The 19,267-nt window shown below is 44.0% G+C and overlaps 1 protein-coding gene across 1 annotated transcript; it reads right to left on the bottom strand.

Moving 5' to 3' along the window:
* Positions 1–5,495: 5,495 nt before the first annotated feature.
* epsti1 (epithelial stromal interaction 1) lies at positions 5,496–17,928 on the bottom strand. Its single transcript, XM_010880167.4, has 10 exons — positions 17,550–17,928; positions 17,049–17,107; positions 16,682–16,765; positions 16,511–16,584; positions 15,784–15,867; positions 12,934–13,007; positions 12,515–12,599; positions 10,270–10,905; positions 9,799–10,004; positions 5,496–6,572 (listed from the first exon to the last, which is right to left on the bottom strand). The coding sequence occupies exons 1-8, from the start codon at positions 17,720–17,722 to the stop codon at positions 10,723–10,725; spliced, it is 816 nt and encodes a 271-aa protein (XP_010878469.2). The 5' UTR covers positions 17,723–17,928; the 3' UTR covers positions 5,496–6,572; positions 9,799–10,004; positions 10,270–10,722.
* Positions 17,929–19,267: the final 1,339 nt, after the last annotated feature.

The raw sequence follows: 19,267 nt of genomic DNA on the forward strand, positions 1-19,267 counted from the left end.
AACCGGTAATGCTTAACCCTAATTCCAACATTACTCCCAATGTTGATTTTTGACCAAAACATAAATACTGAAGCCAAATATCATCATCATCATCATCATCATCTTCCGCTTATCCGGGGCCGGGTCGCGGGGGCAGCAGTCTAAGCAGAGATGCCCAGACTTCCCTCTCCCCAGACACTTCCTCTAGCTCTTCCGGGGGGACACCTAGGCGTTCCCTGGCCAGCCGGGAGACATAGTCCCTCCAGCGTGTCCTAGGTCTTCCCCGGGGTCTCCTCTGAAACAGATGCCCAAGCCACCTCAGCTGACCCCTCTCGATGTGGAGGAGCAGCGGCTCTACTCTGAGCTCCTCCCGGGTGACCAAGCTTCTCACCCTATCTCTAAGGGATCGCCCAGCCACCCTGCGGAGAAAGCTCATTTCAGCCGCCTGTATCCGGGATCTTGTCCTTTCGGTCATGACCCTTGCGGCTCAGCTCTTTCTTCACCACGACAGACCGATACATCGACTGCATTACTGCAGAAGCCAAATATCAAAATCAAAATGGCCACATAAGTCATGGTTTTCTGATTTAACCAGTTCGTGAATATTCTATTTCTCTGTAATATAGTTGTCCCAGTGGGTGTGTTTCCTAGCCATAATATAGGTTAGTAATGCACACACACACACACACACACATACGCACACACACACGATGGTTGGACCACCAAAGGATCCCAGTCACCCACTGTTCCAAATTTTTGGGGCAGGCTGGGTCAACAATGAATTTAATGAATCCTAATAAATCCTGCCACCACCTGCAAACCATCCTATAGCCCACAGCAACTGACAGAGTGGGAGAGAGAGAGAGAGAGAGAAACAGCAATAGAATGACCAGGGTATAATAACAATTGTAAATGAAAACAGTATTTAAAGAAAACATGGTTTGGGTGATTTAAAAAAACACATCTCCAACCCCTCCATCATCAGATCTCCTTCATACTCAACACTTGGTAGTGATAGCTAGATTCCCCTCCACCATGTCCACGAACCCCTGTCTCTCTATTCATTTTTGTCCCTAGACTTCCAGATCAGCTTGGCTGCCCCTTACATAATAATAAGGACTACCACAACCCCGAGAGAAGCCAAAAGCCTGTTTAGGAACTCTCCCTGTCCATAGCCCTCTGCACAACTTATTAATTTCACCCCTTCTGGGAAGGAGACATGCAATCCCTTCACACACAACATTGTTTCTCACTACTTGGAACCAATTCTTAGGTCATGAAGGAAATCAGAAATCCACATACCACACCCACGTGACCTTCAGCTTGTGGGCAACATTACCTCTGCCCTCCTTCCATCAGTTATTGTATGACATGTTAGTAATTGAAGATCAGTTGCTGGCAAGGAGGACTCAGTAACAACCTGCTTCAGGTGATGATCAGGTCCCCAGTTGCTTCATCACCTCATCTTCCTCCGCTCACACTCACTGAAAACAAAGACACTCACTGAATACAAAAACACACACTGAAAACAAACAGTTTTACTGCAGCATGGGATCATGGATTATGAAGCAATAGCTCTCAAAATAATCACATCCTTGTGGATGAACTGGCCCTCAGAGACATTAAAAACACTTTGTATGACAGACTGACATAACTGAGGTTCGATTCAACACGGTCTAGCTGTCAGAAGATCAGTCACATGTCCATACCCAGCAGGCCCTCCCTCGACAGCAGTGAGTACACTGTATCCATCCAGCCAACATCTTCCTGACTTACGGTATCTCACAAAAGTGAGTACACCCCTCAAAATTTTGTAAATATTTGATTGTATTTTTTCATGTGACAACACTGAAGGAATGACACTTTGCAACAATGTAAAGAAGTGAGTGAGTACACCCCTAAGTGAAAATGTCCAAATTGGGCCCGAAGTGTCCACCATCATTTTCCAGCACTGCCTTAACCCTCTTGGGCATGGAGTTCACCAGAGCTTCACAGGTTGCCACTGGAGTCCTCTTCCACTCTTCTATGACGACATCACAGAGCTGGTGGATGTTAAATACCTTGCGCTCCTCCACCTTCCAATTGAGGATGCCCCAAAGATGCTCAATAGGGTTTAGGTCTGGAGACATGCTTGGCCATTCAATCACCTTCACCCTCAGCTTCTTTAGCAAGGCAGTGGTCGTCTTGGTGGTGTGTTTGTGATCGTTATCATGTTGCGGATCATGCTCTGCTTCAGTATGTCACAGTACATGTTGGAATTCATGGTTCCCTCAATGAACTGTAGCTCCCCAGTGCTGGCAGCACTCATGCAGCCCCAGACCATGACACTCCCACCACCATGCTTGACTGTAGGCAAGACACACTTGTCTGTGTACTCCTCACCTGGTTGCTGCCACACACGCTTGACACCATCTGAACCAAATAAGTTCATCTTAGTCTCATCAGACCACAAGACATGGTTCCAGTAATCCATGTCCTTAGTCTGTTTGTCTTAAGCAAACTGTTTGCGGGCTTTCTTGTGCATCATCTTTAGAAGAGGCTTCCTTCTGGGACGACAGCCATGCAGACCAATTTGATGCAGTGTGTGGAGTATGGTCTGAGCACTGACAGGCTGACCCCCCACCCCTTCAACCTCTGCAGGAATGCTGGCAGCACCCCTACGTCCATTTCCCAAAAATAACCTCTGGATATGACGCTGAGCATGTGCACTCAATTCTTTGGTCGACCATGGCAAGGCCTGTTCTGAGTGGAACCTGTCCTGTTAAACCGCTGTATGGTCTTGGCCACCGTGCTGCAGCTCAATTTCAGGGTTTTGGCAATCTTCTTATAGCCTAGGCCATCTTTATGTAGAGCAACAATCCTATTTTTTAGATCCTCAGAGAGTTCTTTGCCATGAGGTACCATGCTGAACTCCCAGTGAGGGAGTGTGAGAGCGTTAACACAAAATTGGGAGTGAAAATGGCTAATTGACGCCATTTTGGACATTTTCACTTAGGGGTGTACTCACATTTGTTGCCAGCAGTTTAGACATTAATGGCTGTGTTTTGTCTTGCATGTGAAACAAAGGCTTTCAGCAAATGTTATACAAGCTGTACACTCCTACTACTTTACATTGTAGCGAAGTGTCATTCCTTCAGTGCTGTCACATGAGAAGATATAATCAAATATTTACAAACATGTGAAGGGTGTACTCACTTTCGTGAGATACTGTAAACTGGCTGTGGCCCTTGAAGGATTACTCACTAGACCCCTGCAGTGGAAGGTAGGGGGCCGCAAATTGCAGACCAGATGAATTGTCAAGCTTCCATTCCACCTCCTGTATCAACCCTCCAGGTGGCTATAACACTGTTCGTCTGTCTCACTGAACGGAGGCAGCTGTGTTGTCAGGGAGAATGAGGGAGAGAGAGAGAGAGAGAGAGAGAGAGAGAGAGAGAGAGCAGCTCTATGTTGCAATTGAACAGAGATGAATCACGCTAGAGTACTCAGGAACCCAGGAGGGTCTGGTCACATTTTAGAACCCCAGTACCTTACACTGTAGACCTTCTGTTATTCTGTTCTGTCCACACATGTAGTTTAAATATGAGAGAGGGAAGGAGCTCAATCCACTTTAAAGCGGTGGGAAAGTCTCGCACTGTCGGGTATAAGGGTCAGATTGGGCAGGAATATTTTTTTAATGCCTCCCTCCCCAAATCTCTCCCTTCCTGCTGGTTCTGGAACTGTCTGGCTACCAGTCACTTTATTTTTCACCTCCTCCCACAATAGGGAGTAATTTGTCATCCGGTTCCTATGTAGTCGAATTAAGAGTTTCTAAACAATTGTAATTTTTTTTTGAATGTATGTCTATGTACCATATGAATTTGAATCTGAATTAAAAACATGGATGGGTGGATTTATAAAACAATACAATGCATTATACTAATGAGGATATGTTTGTTCACTCAACAATAAATGTCTCATTTCAGCTCTCAAACTGGAGCAAGCAGACAATAGGAACATACCCCACTGACCTTTAAGTCCACAGCTTCCTCGTGTGTCTGCCACCTCTGCAGGTTGTCCACTCTCCATTGCACAGAACCAGGTCCCAATCCAGCAACCGCACTAATCCCAGATCCCAATCCAGCAACCGAACTAATCCCCGGTCCAAATCCAGCAACCACACTAATCCCAGATCCCAATGAAGCAACCAAACTAATCCCAGGTCCAAATCCAGCAACCACACTAATCCCAGATCCCAAATCCAGCAACTGCACTAATCCCAGATCCCAACGCAGTAACCGCACTAATCCCAGATCCAAATCCAGCAACTGCACTAATTGCAGATCCCAAATCCAGCAACTGCACTAATCCCAGATCCCAACACAGCAACCGCACCTATCCCAGATCCCAACATAGCAACCTCACCAATTCCAGATCCCAACGCAGCACCCACACTAATCCCAGGTCCCAGTTCCCCTCCCTGTCTCCAGACCCATGACCAGACAATTCACCAGCCGCAACACCAACACCACATGTAGCCGACCATCCCACGTTTCCTGGGCATGCAAGGCCTGTCAACGATCATACACACTCCACCAGTCTGCTGGTACCAGATGAGCGTCATCTAATGCATTATTATGGCAGGGTCTCAACAAGACAATGCTTTTCCAGTAGTAATGGTTTGATTATACTGTGTGCTGGTTTCTATTACCATGTATTCATCCGTGTATTCACACAGTCTTCTTGTAGGGAGAGAATTTGTTTTCCACTCTGCCACTAACACGATATTACCGCCCACAGCATTTAAAAGCATGTTGCAAACTGCAAACTGGACAAATATGAAAGGTGTATTCAGCTGGCTAAAGAAAACGGAAATATAATTTCCGTCTCCACTCCCCTGACGGTTTTACAAAACTGTTCAAGCTTGGTCAAGTTTTTTTGGGATTGTTGTTGGACAGTTGTCTTGTCAGTGTTGAGATTGGTTACATGAGGACGTTCACCTTTTTATAAATCAACAACTCCACTGTACAAGGTTGTCCATATGTGTGTAGGAAAAAAACAACATTTGGCAGAGTGATGTTGTTTGGCATGATATGCCTCCAAAAGGCTAGAGGCAGCACTGTCGGACTTAAACTGGCCCAGTTGAGCATTGAGAAGAGGAAAATGTCCAGATTATCTCTAAAGACTCTGTGGTGTCACATTTACCACACAGTAAATAATTCCATTACAACTAAGGGCGGATTTGGTTGGCAGTAACACAACACTGGTCCATGCAAAAGTAGGCCTATCACTCTGTTCTTTGTCCTGTTCATTTATAACGACGCCTTTGACATCCTTATTGTCTGCTAATCATTGTTAAAAGTGACTTAAACTCACCTGTGTTTCAGTGGCTTTTCCCCCTGCCTGTAAGCTGTCTACATATATTGTTACACATATTGTATGCTGTTCAATACTGGTTCAACAGACAGATTGCTTTGGGAGTACCCTTAAGTAGCCTCAAGCATCATTACAAAAAGATAATTATTAATTTCAACCATAAGTAGTATTATGTTATTTATTAACCAGCTCTTCATAGCTGACTCACAACGTAAAATACTGATTTTAAACCAAGGAGGAATTGGAAAAATACAGTGAAACGTACAACAACTCAGTGAAAAGGCAGGTCACACAAATCATCAATACTAAAAACATAGCGCATTTACTGGGAATGTCAATCTCTCCAAATGTTTTTTTAATAAAAGCTGTATTAGCTTCTTCCAAATTGAATCCAGGCCTTTATCATATTATCTAATTGGATACATCAGGGGAGATGACTGTCCATTCTTCCAGCTGGGAAGTCCTTGTCATGAATAGCCAGAACACGCTATAGTGATTAGCCTTTATGAACACAAACACAAAAACAGTCTCTCTCAACAGATGTTTCCATCACAACACATTGAGCAAAATGAAAAATAGTCCCAATATATTATTATTAGGGCTTATGAAGCGAGAGTGCCCAGTTTTAATCTTGAGTTCCTATTTTCATGCTTTTATGTGTAGTTGAACACCTAAAGTCATGGTCATGCCATTATGCACATGGATATTATGAAGCGAGTGAAAGTCACAAAGGCAAAAACCACGCCCTGCTTTAAACATCAGTAATAATCTAGATTCTAGCTCACACATTTAGAGGTTCATAAACAATTTTTAGAAGGTAGTTGTTATCAGATCTTCAAACGACGCTGCCCCTTTCAAATCAATGCATGAATATATCCAGAGACTTGCAAGAGTGAAAAAAACAAGACAATTCTACTATCAACACAGACAAAGTTAAAATGTTGATGTCAGACCATAACATATCATTGAGTACATATCAAATCAAAAGAAAAGTAATTGTAAAAATTATCCATTATATGTCCCCTTCATGCTGAATAACAGAGTAGGTGCCATTAAAGTTATAAATGGGCAGTACATGTTGAATAAGTGTTTTCAATGGAATACTCTACAGCACTAGTTCAGTAAGTCATATGCTTTTTGGTAGTCTCCATCACACTGAATTACAATGTCTTCTAGAAAGGGTCTGTCATACCACGAGAAGATGTTCTGGAGTTTCATCACCACCCACTCAAGGTCTGGACCTACAGGAGAGACGCGCAGACAGAGTTCAGTGTCTATAACATAGTTGTTCTAGCAAGGATTTGACATGTATCCATATGCATGGTTTTTCATGTCATGTTAGGACAAACAAAGAAAGCCTTTGTTTCACAATCTTGACACACCTGGAAAAGCAAGACAATTATTCTGAATGACTTTCAAATCACCCAAGTTGTGAATACATAAACGTCAGGCTAGTCTAGGCAAAGGCACCACATACAAATTTAAAATAAGGGCATTCAGTGGTTTCCACTTAACAGAAGTGCAAAGTAGAATAGACTATAGAACACTTCATGAGTTTTAAAACGTTCTGAAACTCAGATTTCGGATCACTGTTCGGTGTAACAAGAAACGATGAAAGACCCACTGTAGGCCAGCTTACATCCTCGCCCGCTCCCACACTGGCCCTGCCAACCGGATCCTCTAACTGACCACATTCTACCGGGCCCTTGTCGGTGTGACAAACACGTCTTGGCAGTGTGCGGAGCCTGGGAAGGATGGCCATCAGCCAGCGCCTCATCAAGACTGCTGGAGTGTCATCGTGGTGAAGGACCAACAATCCTCTAACATCGACATCACTGCAGCCAATCAGTCAATGGAAGCTTTCTTCCAAAGCAACTTCCACTTGACATCTGTGCGTTACCCCGTAATTACTGTGAGGTGGTTGCCAAACACGGCCATTTAAAACAGCCCTGGCCTCGAAAAAAAGCCGCGACGCTGGCATTTCCATAGCCACTGCTCCAAACCACGCAGCCACCCGAGCCAGTTCACACGCCGCTGCCAACCGGACGGAGAGGACGAGCAGGGTCGAGGGCTGCGTGAGTCGAGGCGGGGCCTAAGGTAACGCGCGTGTTTTCGCGGCTGTACCGTGGGAGTGATGTGGATGTGGTGACAGGCAGCAGTCGGTTGGACCTCACCGTTCCTAAAATGAAGGGTGAGGTCCAAAAACAACATGGTCACAACACCAACAACTACGGAAGCCTGAGAGCACGGGAAGGGAATCAAAGCATACCTTTAGCATGCGGTAACTTAGTAAAACAGCTGCCGAACAGCTGCCGTGTGGGCTTTGGCTGCACAATTAATGGGTTCAATTAAGGGATTTTGTGCCCTGCACACGCACCTACACACAGGCATTCTCACACAAATACACAGGCTCACACAGACACACGCACATAGACACAGGCATTCTCACACAAATACACAGGCCTTCTCACACAAATACACAGGTTCACACAGACACACGCACCCAAAGGATGTGTCCTATCTGATTCTGAGGCCTTCAGGCGTTGGCCCAGGGAACATAGCGGCAGTAGGAAGCATCTGTAGGGAGAACTTTTAGTTCTTTCAGTGGCCTTACTGTCACTGCTGCAGAAATTAATTAAGGATTATATGTTGGCCACACTGCATGACTGGCATTTTAATGAGGGGAATTACCGGTCCAAACACTCCATGGGGGGGGAGTTGACAGCCACAGGTAGGGCATAGGAAACCAATCCCAAAGCCAATTGGCTCAAGCACACACATACAGTATCCAGCTGTCAATCACACAGCACACCTGGCATTCTCTAACAGAGTCACACTAAAAGAGCTTTCTTACCGACAGCCTGGCTCGGAGCCAGTGTCATGGCACACTGAATGGCAGAGAATTTCCCTTCCTTACTGAAGGAACACAGAATATCTGTTTCATGTATCTGTATGAGATAACTATCACTATTCCTCCGTTTCCATGGAGACGGATAAGGTACCAGGCACCACCATCCTGGGGGGACGACCTGCCACTCCTGCCATTACAGTAAATGAAGTGATCACTTCTCTGTCTGACGACTTAAGGGAAAAATCTCAATAGGACAAATGTCAGCAGGACATAATAAAAAAATATGACATAAATTGAATTATCAGGTATTTAAACAGCCTGGGGAAAAATACAGAGATTGTCAAACTCTTCACCCAAAACGTTTTGGATTTGCCTGTTCTGGCTGAACTCAGAAAAAGAGGTGATAAGTACACGAGAGAGTCACACGAGAAAGTCTTGAAGAGGGAAAGAGAGAGTGTGAGAGCGTTGGCTGAACAAAAGCAGAACAAAAAGCAGCAAGGAAATGAGAAGATAAGGAAACAGCAACTGGAGGTGGTGTGAGGAGAACCGTCTGTGCTACAGACTCCAGTATCAACATATCCTCAGGTCACATCCATGTATCCTCACACAGAACTGAGGAAGACTGCTGAGAGTGCATCCCTGTGGGACCCAAGATGGGAGGAGCCAACAGGCTACCCATTGGATGATGATGATGATGGTGATGATGGTGACGATGAGCACACAGATTATCGTCTCAGGCCTCTGTGCAAGACTGTGGTGAAAGAAGATAAGGACTGTTGTCATTCTAGCACAGCCAGACAGAGACAAGAATCTGACTCATTGCTCATCTGTGATCAGAGTCATTCAAACGTCTGAGGATTCTACTGATTCTGAGAAGAATCAATGAGAAGACAACAAACAAATCAGGACAAAACAACAGAGGAACCAGTTCTGATGACATCACCTTAGTGCAGCAATACAAGACACTCTTGTCGTTGGGTGTGGCCTAGAAACCTAGAAGACTCCCTCTTGCGCGCTATCCCTGCTGGTGTACGTAGAAAATCTGATGGCATTCATGCTAATTCTTCTGATAAACAACGTTGACATTGAGTTCCTGGTGAACACCAGAGTTGAAATTACTGTGTTGCCAGCCCAGATAGCTGAACTAATACTCCCACAATACATCAGTAAGACGAAGAAAGCGACAGGAGTTGAGGTGGGGACAAGCATGATACCAACTAAACCGTTAACGATTTCTATTGGACCATTGATAATTGAATCCAACATGTGGGTGGGGCCATTTGAAGAACCTTTTCATGGCCTTGATCTCATCATGCAGCTTGATTCCACGTTGGAATTCTCCCAAGGTAAAGTGGCATGGAACATCAGGAGAACAAAGATGTGCACCCTAAAGATGTGGTTCAAGGGTTGTGGAGGGGGCCCAAGCATTCTATCCAAGTAGCAACAGATCATCGTCAAACGGTTTCCAAGATGGGTAGAAGCCTATCAAACAAAAAAAGGAAATGCAAAACACACAGCAAAGATCTTGGTCCTGACTGATTAATAGTGTGTGTGTGTGTGTGTGTGTGTGTGTGTGTGTGTGTGTGTGTGTATGTATGTATGTATATGTGTCTTACTTGTCTCCTCTCCCCATTCTGATATGTCGTGTGCCGGGCCAGTTCCTGGAGGCGCTGAAGAGTCCAGTGGTCTGGAAGACTGGCTATGGGTCTGCCAGTCCGTGCTGTTCTCCTCCACGACCACAGGGGGGTGCTGTACCTCCCCCTGCTCCACCGCAACCCCTGCGCCTCCGCCCTGCAGTCGGTTGAGAAACGCTAATCGTCCCCTGCAGCCACATAAGCACGTGTCAATGTCAGGATCACTCTGTTATGTATTCAGTATGATAATGTAAGGCTGCATGTCATATATCCTCAGGGCAATAAAAAAAAAGGTATGCTAAACTCATAGTGCATGCAACCTTAAGATCAAAAACAAATTATTGATCCTACTATTGAAGCTAAACATACAAGGAATCAAATCTCCAAACTGATTAGTCAAAATTAAATTAAGTTGATAATGGTGTTGTTTCATTGTTGATAATGGATGCAAACCTTATCAATTCTTTCCTCCTTTCCTCCTCCTGATCTCTCTCTTTCACCTCCAATGCCTCACTCTGAGGGGAAGAACAGAGAGAGAGAGAGAGAGAGAGAGAGAGAAATGCAGACAAGCAATAAGGACTGAAGAAGGGCAAGGACACTGAAATACATCTATAAAGGTAATAGTTAGGGAACTCCAGCCTCCAAGCCATCTGATCGACTCTAACAAAATGATGGAAAAAGCACATAACATAACAGTGATTTATGACCCTGTCATTCAGCAGAAAGATTTTTGTCTCTTCATTCATAAAGCTATCATATGATTACAAGACTAATAAAACAATGATGACAGACAGATTATTCCTTAATTGTTGTGCCTGGATGGTTAGTTGTTTGTTTAGTATTGCTCAGTTTTGTTTGATTCCTGCTCTGACTAAAATAGCATTTGTTAGCAATGGCTACCAATAGCTAGAGTAGCCTGTTTGTTTGCTGTATGGGAATGAAACTGGTTATTGACCACATCCTTTTTTCACCGGTAATGTAATCAGAAAAGCAGATATATTTCACCATCATCCTCTGTTTCTCTTTCTTCAACTGTAGTTCAGCGTTCTCCTCCTCTTTCCTCCCCTCCCTGTACTCCTGGGACTTGGCCTGCAGGAGAGGAACATGAGTGTTCAGGATTTAGGGCTTCTATCTTATCTCTCTTCTCTGTCCTCAGGATTCAGGTCACACACACACACACACACACAGGATATTCAGAATATGAATTGGCCTTAAGGTACCATATCTCTGACAGAGCAACAAATCCCCCAGACCACCATAATAACCACATCAACCATGCTCTTTCCTCCCTCTCTCTCCATGGCTCTTTCCCCCTTTCTGACCGGAGGCTTTGATCACTAGGACTATGACGCTGGTTTAACTCGGAGGGATCCATTACCTCAGGCTGGAGCACCTCCAGAGAACCAGGTCAGTGAAGAGAGAATCAGGAACACAGACATCCTGCCACTCCTTCACTGCCATGTTCTCAGGGGAAACCAGCAGAGACTAGTAATAAAATGCAAGTTCTTTATGGCAACTGATTTCGTCTTTGTTGTTCCACAGACATTTTAACTGAGTCATGTCTCTCTCCCCCTCCCTCCTGGAATTGCTAGTTTTCAAAATAATATTAGGACTATGGGTCAAATAAAAACTTGCACTTTGAAAAGCCACACAAGTAAACTTTTCCTCTGTCTATTTGTGTGTCTGTCCATCTGCCTTTCAACCACAGGAGCTTAGAGTTCGATTTCCATATAGATGTCTGTTGCCATGTACTGTAAAACTGTCATTGTCTGGTACCGTAAGAAACCCTGACACATAAATCCTCAAACCCTGTGGCCATAGCCCTGCCACTCCCATCGTTCTGCTGTCTGCAGCATCACCACGACACGACACCATTGAAACCAGACTAATGTTGAAAGCAGACAGATCGAATGTACTATTATCACCAAGACATATATTATACATCGTTAACTATAATGATTTATGGTCAAAAAACATTTCTCCTTCCTCACAGAGTGATTGGTTATTCTGGAGCTTGTTGACATAGCAACCCGGATGACATAGCGAGGATGACCTTTGGCAGGTCTATTTACACCCTGGCCTCTCATTGGCTGTTATCTGGCACTCTTCCAGGTACTTTCACCAGAGCTACGCAGGTTATCCCACCCTTGGTTTGCCTGCAGTGAACTCCTCCTCTATCTCTCGCTTCATCTCTCTGTCTTCTTCTCTCTCCATCTCTGTGTACTTTCAGTGAACTCTGGGAAGTCCCTTGAACTCTGTGAGCCTCTCAACTCACCAGCTTCCTTCCTCTAATAATGAGGTTTTGGGGGGGATGAGAGAGACGGAGCGAGATAGAAGACAGAGAGCGGGGGTAAAGACCCACAGAGACCGAAAGACAAAAAAAAATTGTCTGCACCCCGACTGTTACTCACACACACACAGTGTTCTCTGTACTGCTCTGACCAGAGGACAACAGAAAGAGGATGGGTCCACTCCCTGGACTGGAACCGCCGTTCAAGGGGTTACGTGTATCCCCACTCTCAACCCAGTGGATCAGAGCTCCAGAGCCGGCCATATTTATTTAGAAAACAAGGTTCACAGGGAAGTCCGTTGGTGTGAATAATCCCGGACTAAAGCCTGAATCAGGGGCCCTTTCAAGGATACACACACACTTAAGCACACTCACACACACACACACACACACACACACACGACCTACCCAGGGTGAGGCACGTAAGGGCAAAGTTGACGCCACTGGAGCTGTTTCTGACCTCTCCACCCTTTGAAGGAAATGCTCGGTCCTCCTGCAGACATATAATACACACACACACACACACAGTGTTAATATTCTCCTCAGAGTCTCCTGTTTCCTCTCCACAGCGGGAAGCCGATTCACAGTAGAGTAAGCTAGCTCCTTTATCCTGGTCTGGGACGCATTCGGTCTTCATCTTTTGTGTTAGCTCTGTTTACCCATCTCTGTCCTCATCTATAACTCCCAACTGTCTCTCTCGCCTCATACTCTGTGCTTGACCCCTGACTGACCCCAAATGTAGGTTTTTCATTCTCCCGTGCACCTGTAATAATAAGTTAAATGATGAATTCATGAGAGGAAAAAAAACACCTCTCAGAAGTGCTGACCTGAGATGGTCCTGTTGGAGTACTTCTCTCCTCTGCCTCTCCTCCTGTATTCTCCTCTCCTCCAGTCTCTCAGCCTGTAACACAGTTCAACTTTTTCAAACACATCAACAACATACCACTGCCTAGTGGTAGTGCCGAACATTTTCTCTCAGGTCACGGCAGAAGACTGGGTTGTGATGAGAAACATGGCTAACTTTATTAGTTCTTGAAGTTTTATTCAGGCCACAGCCATTCAAAGGCTTGACAGCTAAAGTACAGTTTAAGAGCTACTGAGAAATATCCAGCTGGAGTGTTGTTATTTTCCCACCCTTTGGATGCGCATTAAAGATAAGGACCTATGAAATCCAATGCCTTTTTTGCCTGATACAAAACCTCAACAACGGACGTTGTAAGTCCACCACCACACCTAAACCACAACAGGAGATGACCTGAAGAGCTCCAGAAAAATCATAGGACTTTTGAATGCTCGGTCTGATCATTAGAAAACCAATGTAAAAATCTTTCTAGCAGCCCGGATTGGCTGACAGGATGGTCAGGAGCCTAACCCCTTATTACCATAGAGACACTCAGCGAGGCATTGATTAATATGACCCCCAGGTAGAGTACAGGCCTCATGTTAAATTGCCTACTGTACTGTACTCATAAACCAAAGGTGTGTTGTTTTTATTGGATATGGTTCTATAATGTGTTTGATAAGTTGGTATTTTTTTTAAACAAACCTTCATGTTGTCTCAATCAACAAACAACAGTACACTAAAAAACACTAATTTTTATCACTTTACAAGGGTAAAAATGTCAGCAAAAAGTGCATAAAATGTATGATACAATGATCAGTTGAATAGGCAACTGCTCCATGTTTTCTGGTTACGCACCATAACAATGATAAATGTATGTGTTTGAAGCACTTTTTTGCCTGTCTTTCTTTGTCAACACTGAGCCATAAGTCAGCAAGAGACCATTACATGCTGTGTTTCTGTAGTGTGCATGCAATTGCAGTTTTTGCTTTATAAATTACACTGTCCTATTAAATTCAATACATATTTATATGCTGATGAATTCTGTATAACATCTAGATGCTGTGATTCAGTTCTTGTTATCTGCAATGCAGATTTCCTAAATGGCACTAAAAAGGGTTATTTCCTTAATTTTGACGGGTGTGTATGTCCCTTTCTCTCCCCCTTTTGCGTTCTCTGCTTTGCCCTCACTCACTACGCATTGAGTTTTGTGCCAGCTGTCTGCAGAGACCTCTGGTGGTTCTAAGTGGTATTACAGAGAGAAAAACTGAATTAAACAAGCAATTTTAGACCACTCAGTGGTTGCAAAATGGATCGCCCCTCATGTTGCCATGGCTGAACAAAATTATAAATGTAACCCTTTAGTTTTTGCCACCAATCATGAGCTGAACTCAAAGATATAAGACTTTCTCTAAGGACACAACAGGCCTATATCAAATATTGTTCACAAATCTGTCTAAATCTGTGTTAGTGAGCACATCTCCTTTGCCGAGATAATCCATCCAACTCACAGGTGTGGCATATCAAGATGCTTTTTAGACAGCATGATTATTGCAAGGTGTGCCTTAGGCTGGCCACAATAAAAGGACACTAAAATTTGCCGTTCCATCACACAGCACAATGCCACAGATGTCGCAAGTTTTGAGGGATCGTGCAATTTGCATGCTGACTGCAGGAATGTCCACCAGAGCTGTTGCCCGTGAATTGAATGTTCATTTCTCTACCATATGCCGTCTCCAAAGGTCTTTCAGAGAATTTGGCAGTACATCCAATCGGCCTCACAACCGCAGACAAAAAACAAAAACAAAAAACATCCAGTAAATATAGTTGAGGAGACAGGTCGAAAAAGAATGGTAAAAATCGCACAAACACACACCAAAAACAGGACAGTAAGAATAATAATGGTGAGATATAACAGTGGGATGTGGAGCAGTATCCCTCAACGGCAGATTACCAAACCATGTGCCACTTCTTTTAGCTAAAGACAGGAACAACTTGTTCCAGCGGGGCACGTGATTACCAAATACTAGATCATTTAGGATTGAAAAACATTGCCCTTTCCCACGATTCCTAGCTCCTGTTGCGTAATGCTGACAGCAGAGTTATGACTGGAGAAAGCAGCATGATCCTTGGACCCACTCTGTCTGGTGTCAACAGCACAGGCTGGTGGCTTTGGCGTGGAAAAGGTTTTCCTGGCACACTTGAGGTCAGCGGTTCCCAATCAGGGGTACTAGGAAGACAAGGCCTATCTACAGGAGGAATTTGAGAAGAGTCATGAGAGCATGGGCTTACTAGAAAGATTAACATGGATAGCAAACTGGTGGTAAGGTAATCGCAAAAAAGGTTGGGAACCAGCGCTCTAGGTCCCTCGGCACCAACTGAGCGTCATTTGAATGCCACTGCGTATCTGACCAATCTTTCTGACAAGTTGCGACCCTTTGTGTCCACAATTTCCCCTCTTCCCACATGGAAACTTTTCAGAAGAATAATGAGTTGTTTCACTTAATATGTCAGGATAGTTTCAGGGACATGACAGCAAGTTCAGTTTACTTAAATAGCCCGCACAGTCCTCAGACCTCAACCCAATGGGGCCTGTTTGAGAAGACTTGGATGGGGCTTTTCCTAGCCTGACTGTAACATCCTCCTCCAATCTGCTGCAGCAGTGTGAACCTGTGGCGTCAGCCACGAATCTACACTACCTTGTAGATTCCATGTCCTGCAGAATGCAGGATGTTCTACAAGCAAAGGTGGGTCCGAGCCAGTGCTAGATGGGGATACGTTATAAAATGGCTACTCAGCATGTTTAATTAGTGCTAACACTCTATGCCTCTTGTACCTTCTCCCGCTGTTTAGCCTTTATCCTCTCATTCTCTTCTTCCTCAGACTTTCTCTGCTGCTGGTCCATCTCTTCTTTTCTCAGCTTCACACACGTGTACGCACACACACACGCACACACACGCACAAACACACACACACACACACACAAATAAGTCGAGAATTAAGTCTGTAAAGGGCTATTTAGAACGCATTATCAAGAGATTACCTGATAGATCTGGTAAAGGGGTCAATGGAACTTGATCAAAACAATGGAAATACCATGGAAATGAGTGTGGGATATATGTCATTGAGGAATGATGACATCTCCTCATTGACCCATGTCAAAATGTTGAGATAAAAATCGCATTTCAACGTCAATAAAATGTATGTTCATGTCATTTCATAAATGAACTGAATTGAATAGACAAGATTACTTTCTACCACCAGTGACTTGACTTAAACCTGAAAAACACAACTACTAAATTACAGTAGCAACATTTTGATTTATTGCTAATTCTAAACTGAGTAATAAAATTCTGAATGCTGTTGGTTAATAAAAGCTGTGGTATATGACAATGTATTCCAAGGTTATGACAAAGTATCACTTTTTAATGTTTTAATTATGTTGATAACCAGCTCATTAAGAAATAAGGCATCTCTAGGAATTGTTTTCTGTTACCAAAATACCGGTGTTAAATTCTGCATCCTAATTGTATTACTTTAAAATGTGAAGATGAGGTAGCTACCTTTTTCTGCAATTTAGATTGACGTAACTCCACCTGTTGCCTCTGCCTCACCTCAGCCAATGACACTTCACCACCTAATAGAGATACATGTGTTATAGGATGATATTGCATGCATGTGGGAAAGTGTGCCTGCATCCGTGATCAAGCACATGTGAGGGTGCTGGCGTGTACCTAGCTTAGATGGGGCCAGCTGAATGGGACCAGGTCTGTTTTCTTCCTTCCATTTCAGGTAGTCCTCCTCTTCTTTCTGAGCCACTGCAGGTTTAAAAAAGACATATGATATTCCAGGTATATTATAATATTTTATTACTAGTTTTACTACTTGGGAACCAGAGGGAGTGAAGGAGAGTGAGGGGAAGAGAAGGATGCATTAAGGAGTTGAGGAAGGCCCAAAGAGCGCGCTATGTGGAGTGCATTGGCCACATACCACAACAGTAAAAAGTAGTTCATAACATAACCGTTATACACCGTCTGATATTCCATTAGCAAATCCCTTTAGCAAATCAGCAACCAGGGCCCAGTTCATAATGATACTTACTACTCTGCAGTTTTCTCCGTCGCGTTTCAATGGGTGTAATCACGGTAAATCCTTCTGAACTGAGAGAAGAAAAAAAGGGAAATGTAAATGCATTCACCTGATTTTAGTAAGGCATTTCAGTAAGCTTCTTAATTGCCCGCGTCAATGGCTTATCAGGCGTAGCGCTGAAAGTTATAAATGCTCACTAGCGCACCCAAAAAACAAGCGTTTGTCAATGCGCGCATGCGTGCGTCTCTTCCTTTTCCAAAGCCGAGGGACAAGAGCATGAAACGAAACTGAAACTTACATTAAACTAGAATATAATTTTCCATACATATTTCTTTTAATAAACTATTAATTTTAATTATATTATATGACACATGTTTTGATATCAAATTATATTGGCGAGAAAATAATTTTGCCGAGAAATGCAGGTGAAAAAGAATATTCACAGCCCGAATGACTACAATTTGAAAACGTATCTTACTGAAAAAGATAATAAAGATAATGCACACTACTCACTATTGAGGTTGAGTTGGATCCTGCTGTATTTCTGGGTCGGTATTTTTTACGGGGACTGGTGGTTCAGCTTTGGCATCAGGTTTGGGTTCTTGCCATGAGTTATTACCCGACAGCCTATTTGTTCTCCGATTGTCATTATTTATCCCATTTCTATAATGTTCTTGGTCGTCCATGGTAGGCTATCTTCCTGTGTTACTGATCGGAGATGCAAGTCCTGTGGCAGACGTGTGGAGGGATTGTTACAGTACAGGCTTCCCAAAGGACACCACTTCACCCAAGGCAGACACATTTGCTAAGAAGTAATCGATAGGCTCTCACAGAGAAGCGTCATATGTTTAAAGGAAGAATACACAAATCGTTAACTTGGTGTTGCTCTGAAGACTGCCTTTCATTCAGAAAAATATCTTACACTTTCCTCTATAAACGCTAAAAAAAAAACGAGTGACCCTACCCCACGCCCAAAATATTAACTTCACCCAGAACTTAGTCGCTATAGTTTACAGAACCAAAAATTAATGTGGAACATTTTTATAAAGCACTGCATGCATATTATTGAATTTAAATACCATAAAGTTGCTCTGAAAAGGATTCAACCCCACCTGGACGTTTGCACATATTAATTTGTTAAATGAAAATGAATTTAGGGTGGTTGCGGTTGGTGGGTGTCCCTTTGGTTGATGCTTGGCAATGTGGCTGGTTTGATTTCCTGCCTGTTGGGCCCTGTACGGGGCCTCCCCCAGATAGGGCCACAGTGTCACCGGACCCCCTGTTTCAGTCCCATGGTCTTATGCTGCTATATTATTGTGCTGGGGGAGTAGGGTCAGTTCTCCTTCTCCACTATAAATCCTTGTTGATATGAAGAATCCATTTTCTGAATTTTCCCAGTCTCCTCCCGTTTTGAACTTAGGAGGTCCTGGCCCACATCTGCGGAGTACTTGGCTTGGGGGACCTGTTGCTGTCCCTGTCCAGAGTCCTCCTGTTTCTGTTGCAGATCGAGACGATGCCTGACGATTTCAGCTGCCACTGTGCTAACTCCTCCCCCTCCCCTGTGTTGTCCCTGTCCTTGTCCATCTGGTCAATGCTTCCGACCTGGACTAAGTTTAAATAGACTATAGACTCAGCCCACTTGCCTTTATTAATTATTACAATTGTAATCTTAATATGTTCACCTGGCACAGCCAGAAGAGGACTGGTCACCACTCTGAGCCTGTGTCCTCTCTAGGTTTCTTCCAAAATGTTGACATTCTTAGGGAGTTTTTCCTAGCCACTGAAATTCAACACTACTGTTGTTTGCTCTTTGGGGTTTGAGGCCAGGTGTTTTGTAAAAGCACGTTGAGGGGTCAGCTGAGGTGGCTTGGGCATCTGTTTTTTCGGATGCCTCCGAAACGCCTTCCTGGGAAGGTGTTCCGGTCCCGTCCCACCGGGAGGAGACCCCGGGGAAGACCTAGGACACGCTGGAGGGACTATGTCTCCTGGCTGGCCTGGGAACGCCTCGGTGTCCCCCCGGAAGAGCTGGAGGAAGTGTCTAGGGAGAGGGAAGTCTGGGCATCTCTGCTTAGACTGCTGCCCCCGCGACCTGGCGGAAGATGATGATGATGACAATGTGACATCTGGTGATATAAAAAGGGCTTTATAAATACATTTGATTGATTATAAATACATTTTATTGATTTAAGTTTTTGCCACTAATCAACACAAAAGTCAAATATAACAAATAT

The sequence above is a fragment of the Esox lucius genome, chromosome 16 (genome assembly GCF_011004845.1).
Source record: "Esox lucius isolate fEsoLuc1 chromosome 16, fEsoLuc1.pri, whole genome shotgun sequence".
In the NCBI taxonomy this organism is placed as follows: Eukaryota; Metazoa; Chordata; class Actinopteri; order Esociformes; family Esocidae; genus Esox; species Esox lucius.

What these genes read in the sequence shown, in the direction of transcription:
- epsti1 (XM_010880167.4), bottom strand. Translation starts at nt 17,722, where the DNA reads ATGGACGACCAAGAACATTATAGAAATGGGATAAATAATGACAATCGG. An exon ending in ACGGAGAAAACTGCAGAGTA is followed by an intron (nt 16,766 to 17,048) that starts GTAAGTATCATT and finishes TTAAACCTGCAG; the next exon opens with TGGCTCAGAAAGAAGAGGAG. An exon ending in CCTTACGTGCCTCACCCTGG is followed by an intron (nt 10,906 to 12,514) that starts GTAGGTCGTGTG and finishes CCTCTCCTGCAG; the next exon opens with GCCAAGTCCCAGGAGTACAG.